General features: G+C 48.6%; 1 protein-coding gene across 4 annotated transcripts in view; it reads left to right on the forward strand.

Moving 5' to 3' along the window:
- Positions 1-15,725, forward strand: part of UBOX5 (U-box domain containing 5) — a 53,908-nt gene that overhangs the window by 35,259 nt on the left and 2,924 nt on the right. For 2 of the 4 annotated variants that reach the window (XM_003905001.5, XM_009216477.4), the window contains exons 2-4: positions 2,684-2,778; positions 3,514-4,714; positions 12,778-12,939. In XM_003905001.5, coding sequence (XP_003905050.1) covers positions 2,725-2,778; positions 3,514-4,714; positions 12,778-12,939 — 1,417 coding nt within the window. In that variant the 5' untranslated portion in view covers positions 2,684-2,724. Of the gene's footprint in view, positions 1-2,683; positions 2,779-2,899; positions 2,970-3,513; positions 4,715-12,777; positions 12,940-15,725 lie in introns of those variants that run through there. The other 2 variants (XM_009216478.4, XM_003905002.4) reach the window with 2 other exon arrangements.

A 15,725-nucleotide genomic window follows, 5' to 3' on the forward strand; every position in this document is an offset into this window, starting at 1 on the left:
AAGCACTAGGAGTTTCAACACAGGCTCACAAAGAGCAGGAGACTTTAGGCCAGGGGCTCTCTACCCCATGAGATTCATGTTACTTCTATCACGATGAACTTAAAGCCAAATAGTATAACCTACTTATGTACACACGCTAATGTGTGTAGGTCCACACACACATACACACCCTTCCCCCACCACACACAGAATGCCCTAACAGTACTGTAAAGGAAAAAATTTTAGGTATGATAATAAAATTTATTCTCATGTATAAATGTTTGGGTGTGACCATATTAGAAGGCATAAAGAAATATTCAGAAGCTTTTACCATCATGCAGGGGCATGTGGAATGCAGACTGCTACAAATGCAGACTGGCTGAGGTGGAGAACTTTGCTCTCGGTGATGTGATTTTCAGAAATGGTGGGCATCTCTTGGTAAAGGTCTGAACAAAACCAAGTATGACCTTCCTTTGGCTTACGTGGAAGTTCCCATCCTAGGAAATTTAGCATATATGAAAACCATGTTTAAAAATACTTTGTGTTTATATGTAAAACTGAGTTAGGGGCTAAGCTGAGGTAATATACATTTGCAAGGCCCATGACAGATCTTCACTGTGCAGCAACTATCCACTCAAATGTTGCAGGATGCTCAGTATGCCTGGCTCCTGCAAGTGGCTCCTACTGATTATGACAACAAAAGGGGCCCAGAGGGTGACCCTGTCCCTGTTGGGCTAACAGAATTTTTCATGGCCATGACTGTCAGGGAGAAAAGCATAAATGGCTCGCTGGCCTCACCAAGGAGTTGAGTTCCACTGGAGAGGTCTGCCACTGGGAGGGGTGTTTTCAGTGGCTTCCCTGCTTCTCTATGGAGTTACCAGAAGCCATTGGAATTGGCCATTAAAATGACTGCTTGCATTAGATCATTAGATGTCCTTTTTTTTTTTTTTTTTTTTTTGAGGCGGCGTTTTGCTCTTGTTGCCCAGGCTGGAGTGCAGTAGCACAATCTCGGCTCACTGCAACCTCCACCTCCTGGGTTCAAGTAATTCTCCTGCCTCAGCCTCCCAAGTAGCTGGGATGACAGGTGCCCGCCACTGTGCCCAGCTGCTTTTTGTATTTTTAGTAGAGATGGAGTTTCCCCATGTTGGCCAGGCTGCTTTTGAACTCCTGACCTCAGGTGATCTGCCTGCCTTGGTCTCCCAAAATGCTGGGATTACAGGTATGAGCCACCGCGCCCAGCCTAGATGTCCTTTTAAGGTGCTTTTCAACCCTAATAATTTCTTTATTTTCCTTCCTTTCTTCCCTCCCTCCCTCTCTCTCTTCCCTCCCTCTCTCTCTTTCCTCCCTCCCTCTCTTCCCTCCCTCTCTCTCTTCCCTCCCTCTCTCTCTTCCCTCCCTCTCTCTTCCCTCCCTCTCTCTCTCTCTCCCTCTCTCTCTTCCCTCCCTCTCTCTCATCCTTCCTTCTCTCTCTTCCCTCCCTCCCTCCCTTCCTCCCTCCCTCTCTCCCTCTTTCTCTTTTTCTTTCTTTCTGTCCCTCCCAACTTCCTTCCTTCCTTCTGTTCTTCCTTTCTTTTTTTCTTCTTTTCTTTCCTTTTTTTTTTTTTTTTTAGACGGAGTCTCGCTCAGTCGCCCAGGCTGGAGTGCAGTGGCGTGATCTTGGCTCACTGCAAGCTCCGCCTCCCGGGTTCATGCCATTCTCCTGCCTCAGCCTCCCAAGTAGCTGGGACTACAGGTGCCCGCTGCCACGCCCAGCTAATTTTTTGCATTTTTAGTAAAGACGGGGTTTCACTGTGTTAGCCAGGATGGTCTCGATCTCCTGACCTTGTGATCCGCCTGCCTCGGCCTCCCAAAGTGCTGGGATAACAGGCGTGAGCCACCGCGCCCGGCCTCTTCTTTTGTTTTTTCCTTTGAGACAGGGCCTCACTCTGTCACCCAGGCTGGAATGCAGTGGTGTGATCATAGCTCATTGCAGCTTTGAACTCCTGAGCTCAAGTGATCCTCCCACCTCAGCCTCCCAAATAGTTGTGACTACAGGTGCCTATCAGACATAGCAAGACCCCTACAACTTTTTGTTGTAGAGATGGGGTCTCTACAACAAGACCAGCTATGTTTCCCAGGCTGGTGTTGAACTTCTGGGCTTAAGCAGTCCTACCACCTCAGCCTCCCAAATTGTTGGGATTACAGGCATGAGCCACCACACCCAGCCTCTAATAAATTTTCTATTTCTTAATGATGTGTTTGACTCATTATTTTCATTTTAATAAGAAAACATAATTGCATTGACAAGTATTAAATGACAAGGATGATTACCACCACTGCAATTATTTTTTGTGACCCTTTCCATTCTGAACACTCTGTCATTTCTCTGAGCTCAGCTACTTTTGCCACTCCCTTCCTGTGGCGACCCCCAGCACAGCTGATGGGCCTTGCCTCCATTGGATCTTTGGAACAGCTGTTGGCCAGAGAACTGGCAGGTCTTTGCTAACCTGTTGAGCCTGCCAGAGAAGTCTTCTCTATAATTTTTCAGTGACTGATTTTTCCCCAACATCATGTATAGGATATAAGGAAAGTGAGTATAGACTGTTGAGAGCGTGTGTGTTCAAGTTTTTGTTGCTATCCTGTTTGATTCTCTTAAGAATCAACGTCTGAAAGTTTAGAATTGAATTTTACATTTTCTAATACTTAGTTTTATTTCTTATTTAAGGCTGCTTCTGATGCTTGGAAGCTATCCTCTCAGCCACAAAGATGGTAATAAATCTTTGCCTCCCACAGTTCAGACCAAGAATTCACTGCAACAAGGTAAACAAAACAAATATATATACATAAATATATGCTATCTTTGTCATGTGTTTCATAATTTCCTGCCTTATGTGTGTGGATTTGATTCAGGCTTACTGCACTTTTGCCCTTGTTACTTTAGATTCCATCAGATGGTATTTAGGTAAGCATGGGGCAGGCTCACCTCTGGAATCACACAGCACCACGATGAGGTGAGCTGTGACTCATTTTGTGCAGGGTCCTCTTCACTGTGCTCTTTGTTCTTTGATGATCAATCTCAAGTCTTGTCAAAGTCATAGCAAAGGTAGAAATACTTTCTCTCCCCCGCAGTTCTCTCCCCAGATACTGTTTTGAAGGGAGTTTTGGTTGGATTGGGCAGGATTTTGTTGCTTGCTTTTTTTTGGTGGAAGGGAGGGCAAGGAGGTGAGGGACACGGGGTCTTGCTATGTTGCCCAGGCCTATCTAACTCCTGGGCTAATGGGATCCTCCTGTCTCAGCCTCCCAAGTAGCTGGAACTACAGGTGTGTGCCAACATACCCAGCTAAGTTGCTCGTATTTTTAAGGTTGGGCAATACTTGGGGACATGGTTGCCCTTGGCCTTTGGTCTGATCTTGGGTGCCTGCAGAAAAATCTGGGACAATTCAGTTTAATAGAGGAAATTTTAAAACGAGGAACCTCAGGCTTAAGCGTTTTCTTACAAGCGACAAATTGTCTTCATTTGGATCATTGTATCTTGCTTTTTTTTATTAAATCTAGATATCAGCTGATGGTTATGAAGTAGAAAATCTCATCTCTGAAGATCTCACAAAGAGAAGTCATGGTTTCAGGACAGAGTATTTCATTAAGCCACCAGTCTATGTGACAGTTTCATTTCCCTTTAATGTGGAAATCTGTAGGATCAACATAGACCTCACAGCTGGGGGAGGTCAGAACGTCACCGGCCTGGAAATGTACACATCTGCCTCATCTAGCAGAGTGTCTTGGAATACTCCCCAGTGCCGGACCCTGGGCCCAGCTGAGCCATCTGTCCCAGACAAGGAGGCGTTCACCTTGGTAGGCAAAGTCTTACTGAAAAACCAGAGCCAAGTGGTGTTTAGCCACAGGGGCTTCAAGGCCAGGCCCCCTTTTGGCCTGATGGAAGCCACACTCCCCTCCCCTGCTGTTGTGGCCCAGGAGCTCTGGAATAAAGGGGCTCTTTCCCTTAGCCATGTGGCCCACCTAAGGATCTGTATCACCCATGTGACAGGCGGCGGTATCCCTTGTATCAAGCGGTTGGAAGTGTGGGGTCAGCCGGCCAAGACCTGCTCCCAGGAGGTGATAGACAGCATCCTGCTGGTCGCCTCAGAGAACCTGCCTCAGGATGTGGCTCTGCAGGCCCCAACCTTGCCCATGGAAAGTGACTGTGACCCCGGGGACCAGTCTGAGAGCCAGCAGGCCCCCTCCAGCCTGCAGAAGCTGGCCGAGATCATTCAGGATGTGCCTGAGGAGTTCCTGGATCCCATCACCCTGGAGATCATGCCTTGTCCCGTGCTGCTGCCCTCAGGCAAGGTCATCGACCAGAGCACGCTGGAGAAGTGTAACCGCAGTGAAGCCACATGGGGCCGAGTGCCCAGTGACCCTTTCACGGGGGTAGCTTTTACTCCACACTCTCAGCCCCTGCCTCACCCCTCCCTCAAGGCCCGGATTGACCATTTCCTGCTCCAGCACTCTATCCCTGGCTGCCACCTGCTTGGGAGAGCACAGACGGCATTGGCAGTGATCCCTTCTTCCATTGTTCTGCCCTCTCAGAAAAGGAAGATAGAGCAGGCTGAACATGTCCCAGACAGTAACCTTGGTATAAATGCTTCCAGTTTTTCTGCCACAAGCCCTTTGGTCTTACCCACTACCTCAGAGCACACTGCTAAGAAAATGAAAGCCACCAATGAACCCAGCCTGACACACATGGACTGCTCGACAGGTAATTCAGCATCCTGTGTCTGTGGCCGGGCTCATCCATCTCCTTCCCAAGAGCTCTCGCTCTGCTGCCCTTTGCTTTGTGCTTGGCCAGTTTACATTCCCAAGGCTGTGCCTGTGCTGCCTCCTTCCCATTTCCCATCCTAGGGCCCCTCAGCTTTGTCTTCAGATTAGGGACAACCTGGAGCCTTGGAGGGGTTCCATGTGTTCTCGTCTGTTCTCATCTGTTCTCGTCTGTTCCAAAGCTTCAGTCTGCATGTTTCGCTCCTCTGCTGGTGATGGTCCCATGGGCACTATTGCCTTCCTTGGGGTCCCTTTATGTGCCCTGGCCTGGTCAACAGTTTTTCCTAGGTTTGAAGCCTCTGGTCAGAGCTGCTGGGAGGAGAGATGCCAGTCCCTCAAAGCAGAGTATGTCTTCTGGTGCCTTCTTTGTGTTACTCATGCGTCAGTGGGCTCCTCTTGGTGTTGTTTCTGTCACAGAGGTACAAGGATATGTTGCATGGAGGTTCTCCGCGCCCCCCCCCCCCCCCCCGCCCTTGTGGCATGAGGACACAGAAAAGGAAAAAGGACTAGGTTTGTGGGCCTTCCTTTCAGGAGAGGGTTACTGAAGAGAAAAGCCACACTGAAGAAGGTGTACTCAGTAAATGTGTGGACAAATTACAACATTTTCTTTGTGTTTCTTTTCTGTTGTTTTTTCTGTTTTTCTTCTTTATTGCATTTGGCAGGATCCACCAGGTAAAATTGCAACATTCTTTTTTTTTTTTGAGATGGAGTCTCGCTCTGTTGTCCAGGCTGGAGTGCAGTGGTGTGATCTCGGCTCACTGCAAACTCCACCTTCTGGGTTCATGCCATTCTCTTGCCTCTGCCTCCCGAGAAGCTGGGACTACAGGTGCCCGCCACCATGCCCGGCTAATTTTTTGTATTTTTAGTAGAGACGGGGTTTCACCATGTTAGCCAGGATGGTCTCGATCTCCTGACCTTGTGATCCACCTTCCTCGGCCTCCTAAAGTGCTGGGATTACAGGCATGAGCCACTGCGCCCGGCTTCTATTTTTTTTTTTTTTTTTTTTTGAGATGGAGTCTTGCTCTGTCACCAGACTGGAGTGCAGTGGCATGATGTCAGCTTACTGCAACCTCCGCCTCCCAGGTTCAAGAACTTCTCCTGCCTCAGCCTCTGGAGTAGCTGGGATTACAGGCGCGTGCCACCAGGCCCAGCTAATTTTTGTATTTTTAGTAGAGAAGGGGTTTCACTATGGTGCCCAGGATGGTCTCGATCTGTTAACCTCGTGATCTGCCTGCGTCGGCCTCCTAAAGTGCTGGGTTCTGTGAGCCACTGCGCCCAGCCTGCAACATTGTTGAGTATGAGATTTAAGGATCCTGGCTTCCTGCCTCTTCCCTGGGGCGTTGCCAGTGATTTCTGGGGCCAGTGATGCTGCTGTCACCTGAGGTGAGTAGCCCTGGTTCACTGAGTGACCTCTGCAGCTGAATGTGTTCAGTGTGAATGCCTCAGCGTAAGCCAGATGTTGGATCTTAGGCTGAGATAGATGTTTTTTTGTTGTTGTTGAGATGGAGTCTCACTCTGTTACCCAGGCTGGAGTGCAATGGTGCGATCTCGGCTCACTGCAACCTCCGCCTCCCAGCTTCAAGCAATTCTCCTACCTCAGCCTCCCGAGTAGCTGGGATTACAGGCATGTACCACCACACTGGCTAATTTTTTGTATATTTAGTAGAGACAGGGTTTCACCAGGTTGGTCTTGAACTCGACCTCAGGTGATTCACCCACCTTGGCCTCCCAAAGTGCTGGGATTACAGACATGAGCCACCGCGCCTGGCCTGAGATAGATGTTTTTATCATGTTAAAGAAGTATTGGTTATCTATTGCTAGGTAATAAATTACCCCAAAACTTACTGTCTTACAGCAACAAACATTCATTGTCTCATAACTTCTGTGGGTCACAAATCCCAGCATAACTTGGCTGAATTCTCTGCTTCAGGGTCTCCCATGGCTGCCATCAAACTGGTGGCTGAGGCTGTGGTCATCTCAAGGATCAACTGGGGAAGCATTTACTTCTAGTCTCACCCGCATGATTGTTGCAAGATTCAGCTCGTTGATGCATTGTTGGACTGAGGCCTCACTTGCTGGTTGGCTGTTGGCCAAAGGCTGCCTTCAGTTCTTTGCCACATGGGCCTCTCCATAGGGCAGTGCCCTGTGTGGCAGCTGTGCGTTCCAGAGAGAGTGCACAGATGAGGGAAATCCATCTTTTAGAATGTAATATTGAAAGTCACACTCCTCACTTCTATTGTATTCTTATTTTTCCCAAGGTATTTGTTAATTGCTTATTTATAATATCAAGAGAAATGATTTCTTAGCCTCCATCTTCATATTTCTTACTTCAAGAACACAGATCAGTGACAAACTTCTGTGTAATTCAACCCAAAGAATTCCTTCCTTCCTTCCTTCCCTCCTTCCTTCCTTCCTTCCTTCCCTCCCTCCCTCCTTCCCTCCTTCCCTCCCTCCTTCCTTGCTTCCCTCCTTCCTTCCTTCCTTCCCTCCCTCCGTCCCTCCCTCCTTCCCTCCCTCCCTCCTTCCCTCCCTCCCTCCTTCCCTCCTTCCCTCCTTCCCTCCTTCCCTCCTTCCTTCATTCCTTCCTTCCTTCCTTCGAGATGGAGTCTCACTGTGTCACTCAGGGTAGAGTGCAGTGGTGTGATCTCAGCTCACTTCAATCTCTGCCTCCCGGGTTCAAGCAATTCTCATGCCTCACCCTCTGGAATAGCTGGGACTACAGGTGCGTACCAACACGCCTGGCTGATTTTTGTATTTTTAGGACAGACTCTCACTCTGTCACCCGGCCAAGAAATTCTTTATATTCCAAAATTACTTTGCACTCTGAAAGATACCAGCCTTCCTCATCTTCTCATAATCCTTCATGGAATCATCATTTCTGTAGAAATCTGTGTGTGAGCCGAGTATGGTGGCTCACTCCTGTAATCCCAACACTTTGGGAGGCCGAGGCAGGCGGATCATGAGGTCAAGAGATCGAGACCATCTGGCCAACATGGTAAAACCCCTTCTCTACTAAAAATTAACAAATTAGCTGGGTGTGGTGGCGCATGCCTGTAGTCTCAGCTACTCAGGAGGCTGAGGCAGGAGAATCACTTGAACCCGGGAGGTGGAGGTTGCAGTGAGCTGAGATTGTACCACTGCACTCCAGCCTGGGCGACAGAGCGAGACTCCATCTCAAAAAAAAAAAAAAAAAAAGAGATCTGCCTGTGCCTTCTTTCTTCTTTCAGCTGCAGCAAACTTAGCTGCAACCCCCAGGAACACAACGAATGCACCAACAATATGAAACCTCAGACACCTGGCCAGAGGGCCGCTCATCTGAGGTTTCGTCAAAGCACTGGAAGCCACGGTAGTGGTTGTCCTTGATAGGTATGTCAGCCTCAACACCAGTGTCCTTCCTGCCTGGTGGAGAAATGGATCACTGTGTTCTGTTTGTTAGAAGCAAGTCTCTAAGTCCAGCCCACTCAAGGGGAGAGGATACCCAAGAACATGAATAGCAGGAGGTAGGGTTTACCTGGAGACATTTCAGAAACCCTCTTCTACCACTGATTCCTATTTTATTGAGTATTTTTATCCAGGATTGGGGAATCAAACTTTGTTTCATGCTTTTCAGTATCAGTGGAAATTATGTTATTATTATTATTATTATTTTTTTGAGACAGAGTTTCGCTCTTGTTGCCTAGGCTGCAGTGCAGTGGCGCAATCTCAGCTCACTGCAACCTCTGCCTCTCGGGCTCAGGCTATTCTCCCACCTCAGCCTCCTGAGTAGCTGGGATAACAGGCATGCGTCACCATACCGGCTAATTTTGTATTTTTAGTAGAGATGGGGTTTCACTATGTTGGCCAGGCTGGTCTCGAACGCCTGACCTCGGGTGACCCACCCACCTCAGCCTTCCAAAGTTCTGGGATTACAGGCTTGAGCCACTGCGCCTGGCCCCTCAGATCTTTTAATGTAATAAAATATGTTAATAGGTTTTCTAATAGTGCACCATTCTTACATTTGTAGAGTAAACTCCATTTGGTCATGAATCTTTTAATGTTAATAGTTTTCTGTTTTGTTTTGTTTTTGTTTTTGTTTTGAGACGGAGTCTCGCTCTTGTCACCCAGGTTGGAGTGCAGTGGTATGCTCTCACCTCACTGCAACCTCTGCCTCCTAGGTTCAAGCTATCCTCCTGCCTCAGTCTCCCAAGTAGCTGGGATTACAGGTGCCTGTCACTACACCCGGCTAGTTTTTTGGGGTTTTTTTTTTTTTTTTTTTTGAGACAGAGTCTCGCTCTGTCACCCAGGCTGGAGTGCAGTGGCCCAGTCTCGGCTCACTGCAAGCTCCGCCTCCCAGGTTCACACCATTCTCCTGCCTCAGCCTCCCGAGTAGCTGGGACTACAGGCATCTGCCACCACGCCCAGCTAATTGTTTTTTGTATTTTTAGTAGAGACGGGGGTTTGCCATGTTGGCTAGGCTGGTCTCAAACTCCTGACCTCAGGACACCCACTCACCTCGGCCTCCCAAAGTGCTGGGATTACAGGCATGAGCCACCGCGCCTGGCCCCTCAGATCTTTTACTGTAGTAAAATACGTAATAGGTTTTCTAATACTGCACCATTCTTACATTCGTAAACTCCATTTGGTCATGAATCTTTTCATGTTAATGGTTGTTTTTTTTTGTTTTGTTTTTGTTTTTGTTTTGAGACAGAGTCTCGCTCTGTCACCCAGGTTGGAGTGCAGTGGTGTGATCTCGGCCCACTGCAACCTCTGCCTCCCAGGTTCAAGCGATTCTGCCGCCTGACCCTCCCAAGTAACTGGGATTACATGCACCTGTCACCACACCTGGCTAGTGTTTTGTATTTTTAGTAGAGACGGGGTTTCGCCATGTTGGCCATGGAACTCCTGATCTCAAGCGATCCGTCTGCCTCAGCCTCCCAAAGTGCTGGGATTACAGGCATGAGCCATAATGCCTGGCGTGTTAATGGTTTCTTTTTTGTTTGTTTTTTTTTGGAGACAGTCTCTCTGTCGCCTAAGCTGGAATGCAGCAGTGATGCAATCTCTGCTCACTGTGACCTCTGCTGCTGGGATTTAAGTGATTCTCCTGCTTCAGCCTCCTGAGTAGCTAAGGACTACAGGTGCATAGCACCATACCCGACTAATTTTTTTTTTTTTTTTTTTTGAGATGGAGTCTCACTCTGTTGCCCAGGCTGGAGTGCAGTGTCACAATCTCGGCTCACTGCAACCTCCGCCTACCGGATTCAAGTGATTCTCCTGCCCCAGCCTCCCGAGTAGCTGGGATTACAAGTGCTTGCCACCATGCCTGGCTAATTTTTGTATTTGTAGTAGATATAGGGTTTCACCATGTTGGCCAGGCTGGTCTCGAACTCCTGACCTCAGGTGATCCGCCCACCTTGGCCTCCCAAAGTGCTGGAATTACAGGCGTGAGCCCCCTAACCTGGCCAATTTTTTTGTATTTTTTAGTAGGGATGGGGTTTTGCCATGTTGGCCAGGCTGGTCTCAAACTCCTGACCTCAGGTGATCTGCCTGCCTCAGCCTCCCAAAGTGCTGGTGGCTCACAGGCGTGAGCCACCATGCCCAGCCCTGTTAATTTTTTTGTTTGTTTGTTTTGGTAGTGACGGAGTCTCACTCTGTCACCCAGGCTGGAGTACACTTGTGCAATCTCAGCTCACTGCAACCTCTGCCTCCTGGATTCTAGCAATTCTCCTGCCTCTGCCTCCCTAGTAGCTGGGACTACAGGCACACGCTGCCACGCCCAGCTAATTTTTTCTATTTTATTAGAGACAGTGTTTCACCATGTTGCCCAGGCTGGTCATGAACTCCTGAGCTCAGGCAATCCACCTGCCTTGGCCTCCCAGAATGCTGGGATTACAGGCATGAGCTACAGTGCCTGGCCCCTGTTAATAGTTTTTAATGGTTCTGTTTGCTAGTGTTAGGATTTTTGTATTCATTAGTGAAGTTGGACTGTAGTTGTATGTGTGCGTGTGCCATCTTTGGTCAGGTGTTATCAATGTATTTTTGTTAAATTTAGAATTTTTTCTTTTCTGTGCTCTGGAACAATTGAATAGTATTGGAGTACCCACTCTGCCTGTCTAGTAGAAGTCCCTGTGATTGTCAGTGCCTGGTGCTTGTGGAGGGTAGCTCTTTGACACTCTTTCTTTCTTTCTTTCTTTCTTTCTTTCTTTCTTTCTTTCTTTCTTTCTTTCTTTCTTTCTTTCTTTCTTTCTTTCTTTCTTTCTTTTTCTTTTTTCTTTCTTTCTTTTTCTTTCTTTTGTCTCTTTCTCTTTTCCTTTCTTTCTTTCTCTTTCTTTCTTTTCTTTCTTTCTCTCTCTTTCTTTCTTCCTTTCCTTTCCTTTCCTTTCCCTTCCTTTCCTTCCTTTTTTTTTTTTTTTGAGATGGAGTCTCACTCTGTTGCCCAGGCTGGAGTGCAGTGGTGTGATCTTGGCTCACTGCAACCTCTGCCTCCTGAGTTCAAGCGATTCTCCTGCCTCAGCTTCCTGAGTAGCTGGGATTACAGGCACGCACCACTAATTTTTGTATTTTCAGTAGAGACAGGATTTGGCCATGTTGACCAGGCTGGTCTTGAACTCCTGACCTCAGGTGATCTGCCTGTCTCAGCCTCCCAAAGTGCTGGGATTACAGGTGTGAGCCACTGTGCCTGGCCTGGCAGCCTTTTCTTTTTCCTTATGGAAATTATTCTATTTAGAGTTGATCATTCTTTTAGTTTCCTATGTTCTTCTAAAAGACTATGCAAATAGTATGCTTAATGTTTATTTCTGTGTCTTTGGTTTTAAGAGTAAATTCTAGTTAACACGACCTTCAGAAACTCCTGGAAGCATCTGAGATGCAGTGGGGTGGAACAAGGAAAAACGTCCTTAGACATCAATGTCAGTTTGTGGAGGCCTCAGTCCTGTTGGCCTTGACAGACTTGGTGACTTAGGACCACGCTGACTAGGGCTCCTTCAAGGCCCTAAACTGATGTCCTGTGTCCTGCTAACAGTGGACAGAAGGTTCCGTTCCCCTCTTTGGGACAGCATTGCAAATTTTGCTGCCAGGCAGGTCCCTGGGGCTTTTCTTGGGCAGCTGTCCCCCTATCCCTTTGGCCTTCACCCTCACTCCATGGCTTGGCTTTCTATTGATCCTACACTGAAGGTTCCCTAAATTGTGGCGTGGTCAACGTGGGGTCTTAGTTCTATTCGGTAATAACTGCTTTGTTTTACTTAACAGGGAAGAGAGGACATGAACACCTAGAAAATGCAGATGAACCCCCCTGGGGGGTGGTGGGGTCCCCAGAAGGGTGGAGTTAGGGAAAGAGAAGACTAAGGCCGCTGGGGAGGGAATGGGGGCCAGGGAGCAGGAGTCCAAAGCTGGCATTTGCTTGCCCCAGTTATTTTCTTGGCCAGCAAGGAGGTCTTTAGAAAGGAGGCTGGGCACCGTGGCTCACGCCTGTAATCCCAGCACTTTGGGAGGCCGAGGCAGGTGGATCACGAGGTCGGGAGATCTGGCCAACATGGTGAAACTCCGTCTCTACTAAAATACAAAACATTAGCCAGGCATGGTGGCGCATGCCTGTAGTCCAAGCTGCTTGGGAGACTGAGACAGGGGGATCGCTTGAACCCAGAAGGCGAAGGTTGCAGTGAGCTGAGATGGCACCCCTGTACTCCTCAGCCTGGGCGACAGACCAAGACTCCGTCTCAAAAAAAAAAAAAAAAAAAAAAAAGGAGGGTGCAGTTCTACAGTTGAGCCACGAGGTGGCTCATGCCTGCCTAGCAGTTTCTCCAGGAGAAGAAAAGCCTGAAGCGGGTGGGATGGGCAGGAACTGCCAGGATTCCTAGGGCTTCACCTCCCGGTGTTCTGTTATAGTCTGCCAGTAGACATTAGAATGGAGTTTCATTACATTGATGTGTGAGATTGGAGGTGCCATTTTTATAGCCCTCGAAGGACTTGGGGCTGTTCTCTTTTGCGGAGCCTGTCTCTGGATGTTGTGCTGTGCGCATCTCTCGACAGGTCCACTGTCCCACGAGCAGAAGCTGTCACAAAGCTTGGAAATTGCCTTGGCATCCACCCTTGGCTCCATGCCCTCCTTCACGGCACGGCTGACCAGGGGACAGCTCCAGCACCTTGGCACAAGAGGGAGCAGCACTTCCTGGAGGCCTGGCACCGGCTCGGGTAACATGGGCCCCGCCATCTCCTTGGAGCCTTGGAATGGGTGGTCAGTTTTCTGTGTCTGGATGCTGGGCCAAGTCCCTGGGGGCTCTGTGGACCTGCCTGGCCAGCCTCCCCTTTCAGTTCCAACACCCAGCCTGGGAGAGAACCTGTTCTCCTGCCTTTTCCAGGGGTAGTTGAGGGGCTGCCTATGAACTTAAACTCCTCACAAGAAAAGCTTTCTTTAGTCAATCCTTAGTAATTCTGTGGATATAGGGCTTGGCCACCCTCTGCTGTGTTTCCTTGTGAGATCTAATATTATTTTCTCCTGAGGATTTTTGTTTCTCTTTTTTTTGTTGTTATTTATTTATTTATTTATTGAGGCTGCGTCTTGCTCTGTTACCCAGGATGGAGTGGCACAGTCTCAGCTCACTGGAACCTCCGCCTCCTGGATTCAAGCTATTCTGCTGCCTCAGCCTCCTGAGTAACTGGGATTACAGGCGCCCACCACCCTGGCTAATTTTTTGTATTTTTAGTAGAGACGGGATTTCACCATGTTGTCCAGGCTGGTCTCGAGCTCCTGACCTCGTGATACGCCCTCCTCAGCCTTGCAAAGCTCTGGGATACAGGAGTGAGCCACCGCCCCTGGCCTTTTTTGTTATTTTTTCTCATCTAGTCTGTCTCCAATCTGACATCCAGGGCACTTTATGTAAATGTAAAGAGAGGTTTGGTTGGGTTTGTTGTCCTCATCCCTTCAGATTAACACTTCCATCAGTGTCTTAGAAAGAGCAGTGGCAGCTTATGGGCCAATTTTGCCTAAAATGAACCTTGGCCCCTACTGTATGCCAGAATCTATTAGGATACAAAGCAAGAGAAACTGATTGCAGCACGAGGCATTTTTTATGAGATGGAGCCCATGCAACGCCTACTCTCTTGGCTTTTAGGCTGTTTTGCTTCTTTTCTCCTATCTTCGGTGGTCCCTCTTCAGTTTCCATTGCCAATTGCTTTCTCTACCAGCTCTGGCTCTGGACTCTCTAATCTCAATACTCTCTGTTACCCAAGTGAGAACCCACATCTCTGGCGACTGCCCATGTTTCCCTGTAGCTTCTGCCTCTCCCTGGAACTAATCCTGCCACCCTGACAGCACTCAGCATCCTCTCTCTTTTTTCTTTTTTTAAGATGGAGTCTTGCTCCTATTGTCCAGCCTGGAGTGCAATGGCGCAATTTCAGCTTACTGCAGCTTCCGCCTCCTGGGTTCAAGTGATTGTCCTGCCTCAGCCTCCCAAGTAGCTGGAATTACAGGGGCCCACCACCACGCCTAGCTAATTTTTGTATTTTTAGTAGAGATGGGGTTTCACCATGTTGGCCAGGCTGGTTTCGAACTCCTGACTTCAGGTGATCCACCCGCCTCGGCCTCCCAGAGTGCTGGGAATACAGGCGTGAGCCATCGTGCCTGGCCCCAGCATCCTCTCTCAAGGAAACATTCAGACTCTGCACTGCTCACATCTGCCTTCCAGAGCTTTTCCCCCTCACTGTCCCCTTCGTCCCACCTGGGTAAGGGCAGCATCTTCTGTCTTGTAGTGAAGCTTCTAACACAGAAGTCATTCTCCATTTCCTTCAGTGTCCCCATCCTGATATTCTGTTCATTATCAGGTCCTATCCATCCTCCCCCAAGGTAGACCTCAGGTTAGTCCCCTGCTCTCCTTCCTTGGCCCCTGCCCTGGCCGCAGCTCCCGCTGCCTCACCCCAGACTCCTGCAGTAGCTCCTGCTGGTATCCCCCATCCTTGCCTCACTGTGGCTCGTCATCCTCACAGCAGTCGGATCTTTTTATCATGTCAGCCCATCACTGTGTTCCACTCCTTCAGATCCTTCCATGGCATCCCCTGAACTTAGGATAAAACCTCAACTCCTGCTCCTTCTGAGGTCCTGCTTGCTGGAGCCCCCATGTCTCCTCCTCTGCAGTCTTATCTGAAGCCCACTCTCACTGTGTCTTTTTTTTTTTTTGAGACAGAGTCTTGCTCTGTTTCACTCCGTTGCCCGGGCTAGAGTACAATGGTGCAATCTCGGCTCACTGCAACCTCCACCTCCACCTCCTGGGTTCAAGCAATCCTCCTGTCTCAGCCCCCACTAGTAGCTGGGATTATAGGCATACACCACCAAGCCCAGCTAGTTTTTTTTTTTTTTTGTATATTTAGTAAAGACAGTGCTTTGCCATGTTGGCCAGGCTGGTCTCAAACTCCTGACCTCAGGTGTTCCACTTGCCTCAGCTTCCCAAAGTGCTAGGATTACAGGTATGAGCCACCGCACCCAGCCTCACTATGTCTTTTTCTTTTCTTTTCTTTCTTTCTTTCTTTCTTTTTTTTTTTTTTTTTGAGACAGAGTCTTACTCTGTCGCCCAGGCTGGAGTACGGTGGCATGATCTCGGCTCACTGCAACCTCTTCCTCCCTGGTTCAAGCAATTCTCCTGTCTCAGCCTCCTAAGTAGCTGGGACTACAGGCGCCCACCAGCATGCCTGGCTAATTTTTGTATTTTTAGTAGAGACGGGGTTTAACCATGTTGGTCAGGCTGGTCTCGAACTCCTGACCTCAGGTGATCCACCCGCCTCGGCCTCCCAAAATGCTGGGATTACAGGCGCGAGCCACCGTGCCTGACCACTGTCTTTTTCTTTAATGGATAGTCTGTTCTTTGTGCTTGCTCTCCTTTCATTCTTCGTGGCTGGCTCCTTTTTATTCTCACAGCTCTTCCTACAGGAGGCCATGTTAGCCCACCCTGTTCAAAGCAAGTCCTCTTTTTTATCCTCTCACTTAA

The sequence above is a fragment of the Papio anubis genome, chromosome 16 (genome assembly GCF_008728515.1).
Source record: "Papio anubis isolate 15944 chromosome 16, Panubis1.0, whole genome shotgun sequence".
Lineage (NCBI taxonomy): Eukaryota > Metazoa > Chordata > Mammalia > Primates > Cercopithecidae > Papio > Papio anubis.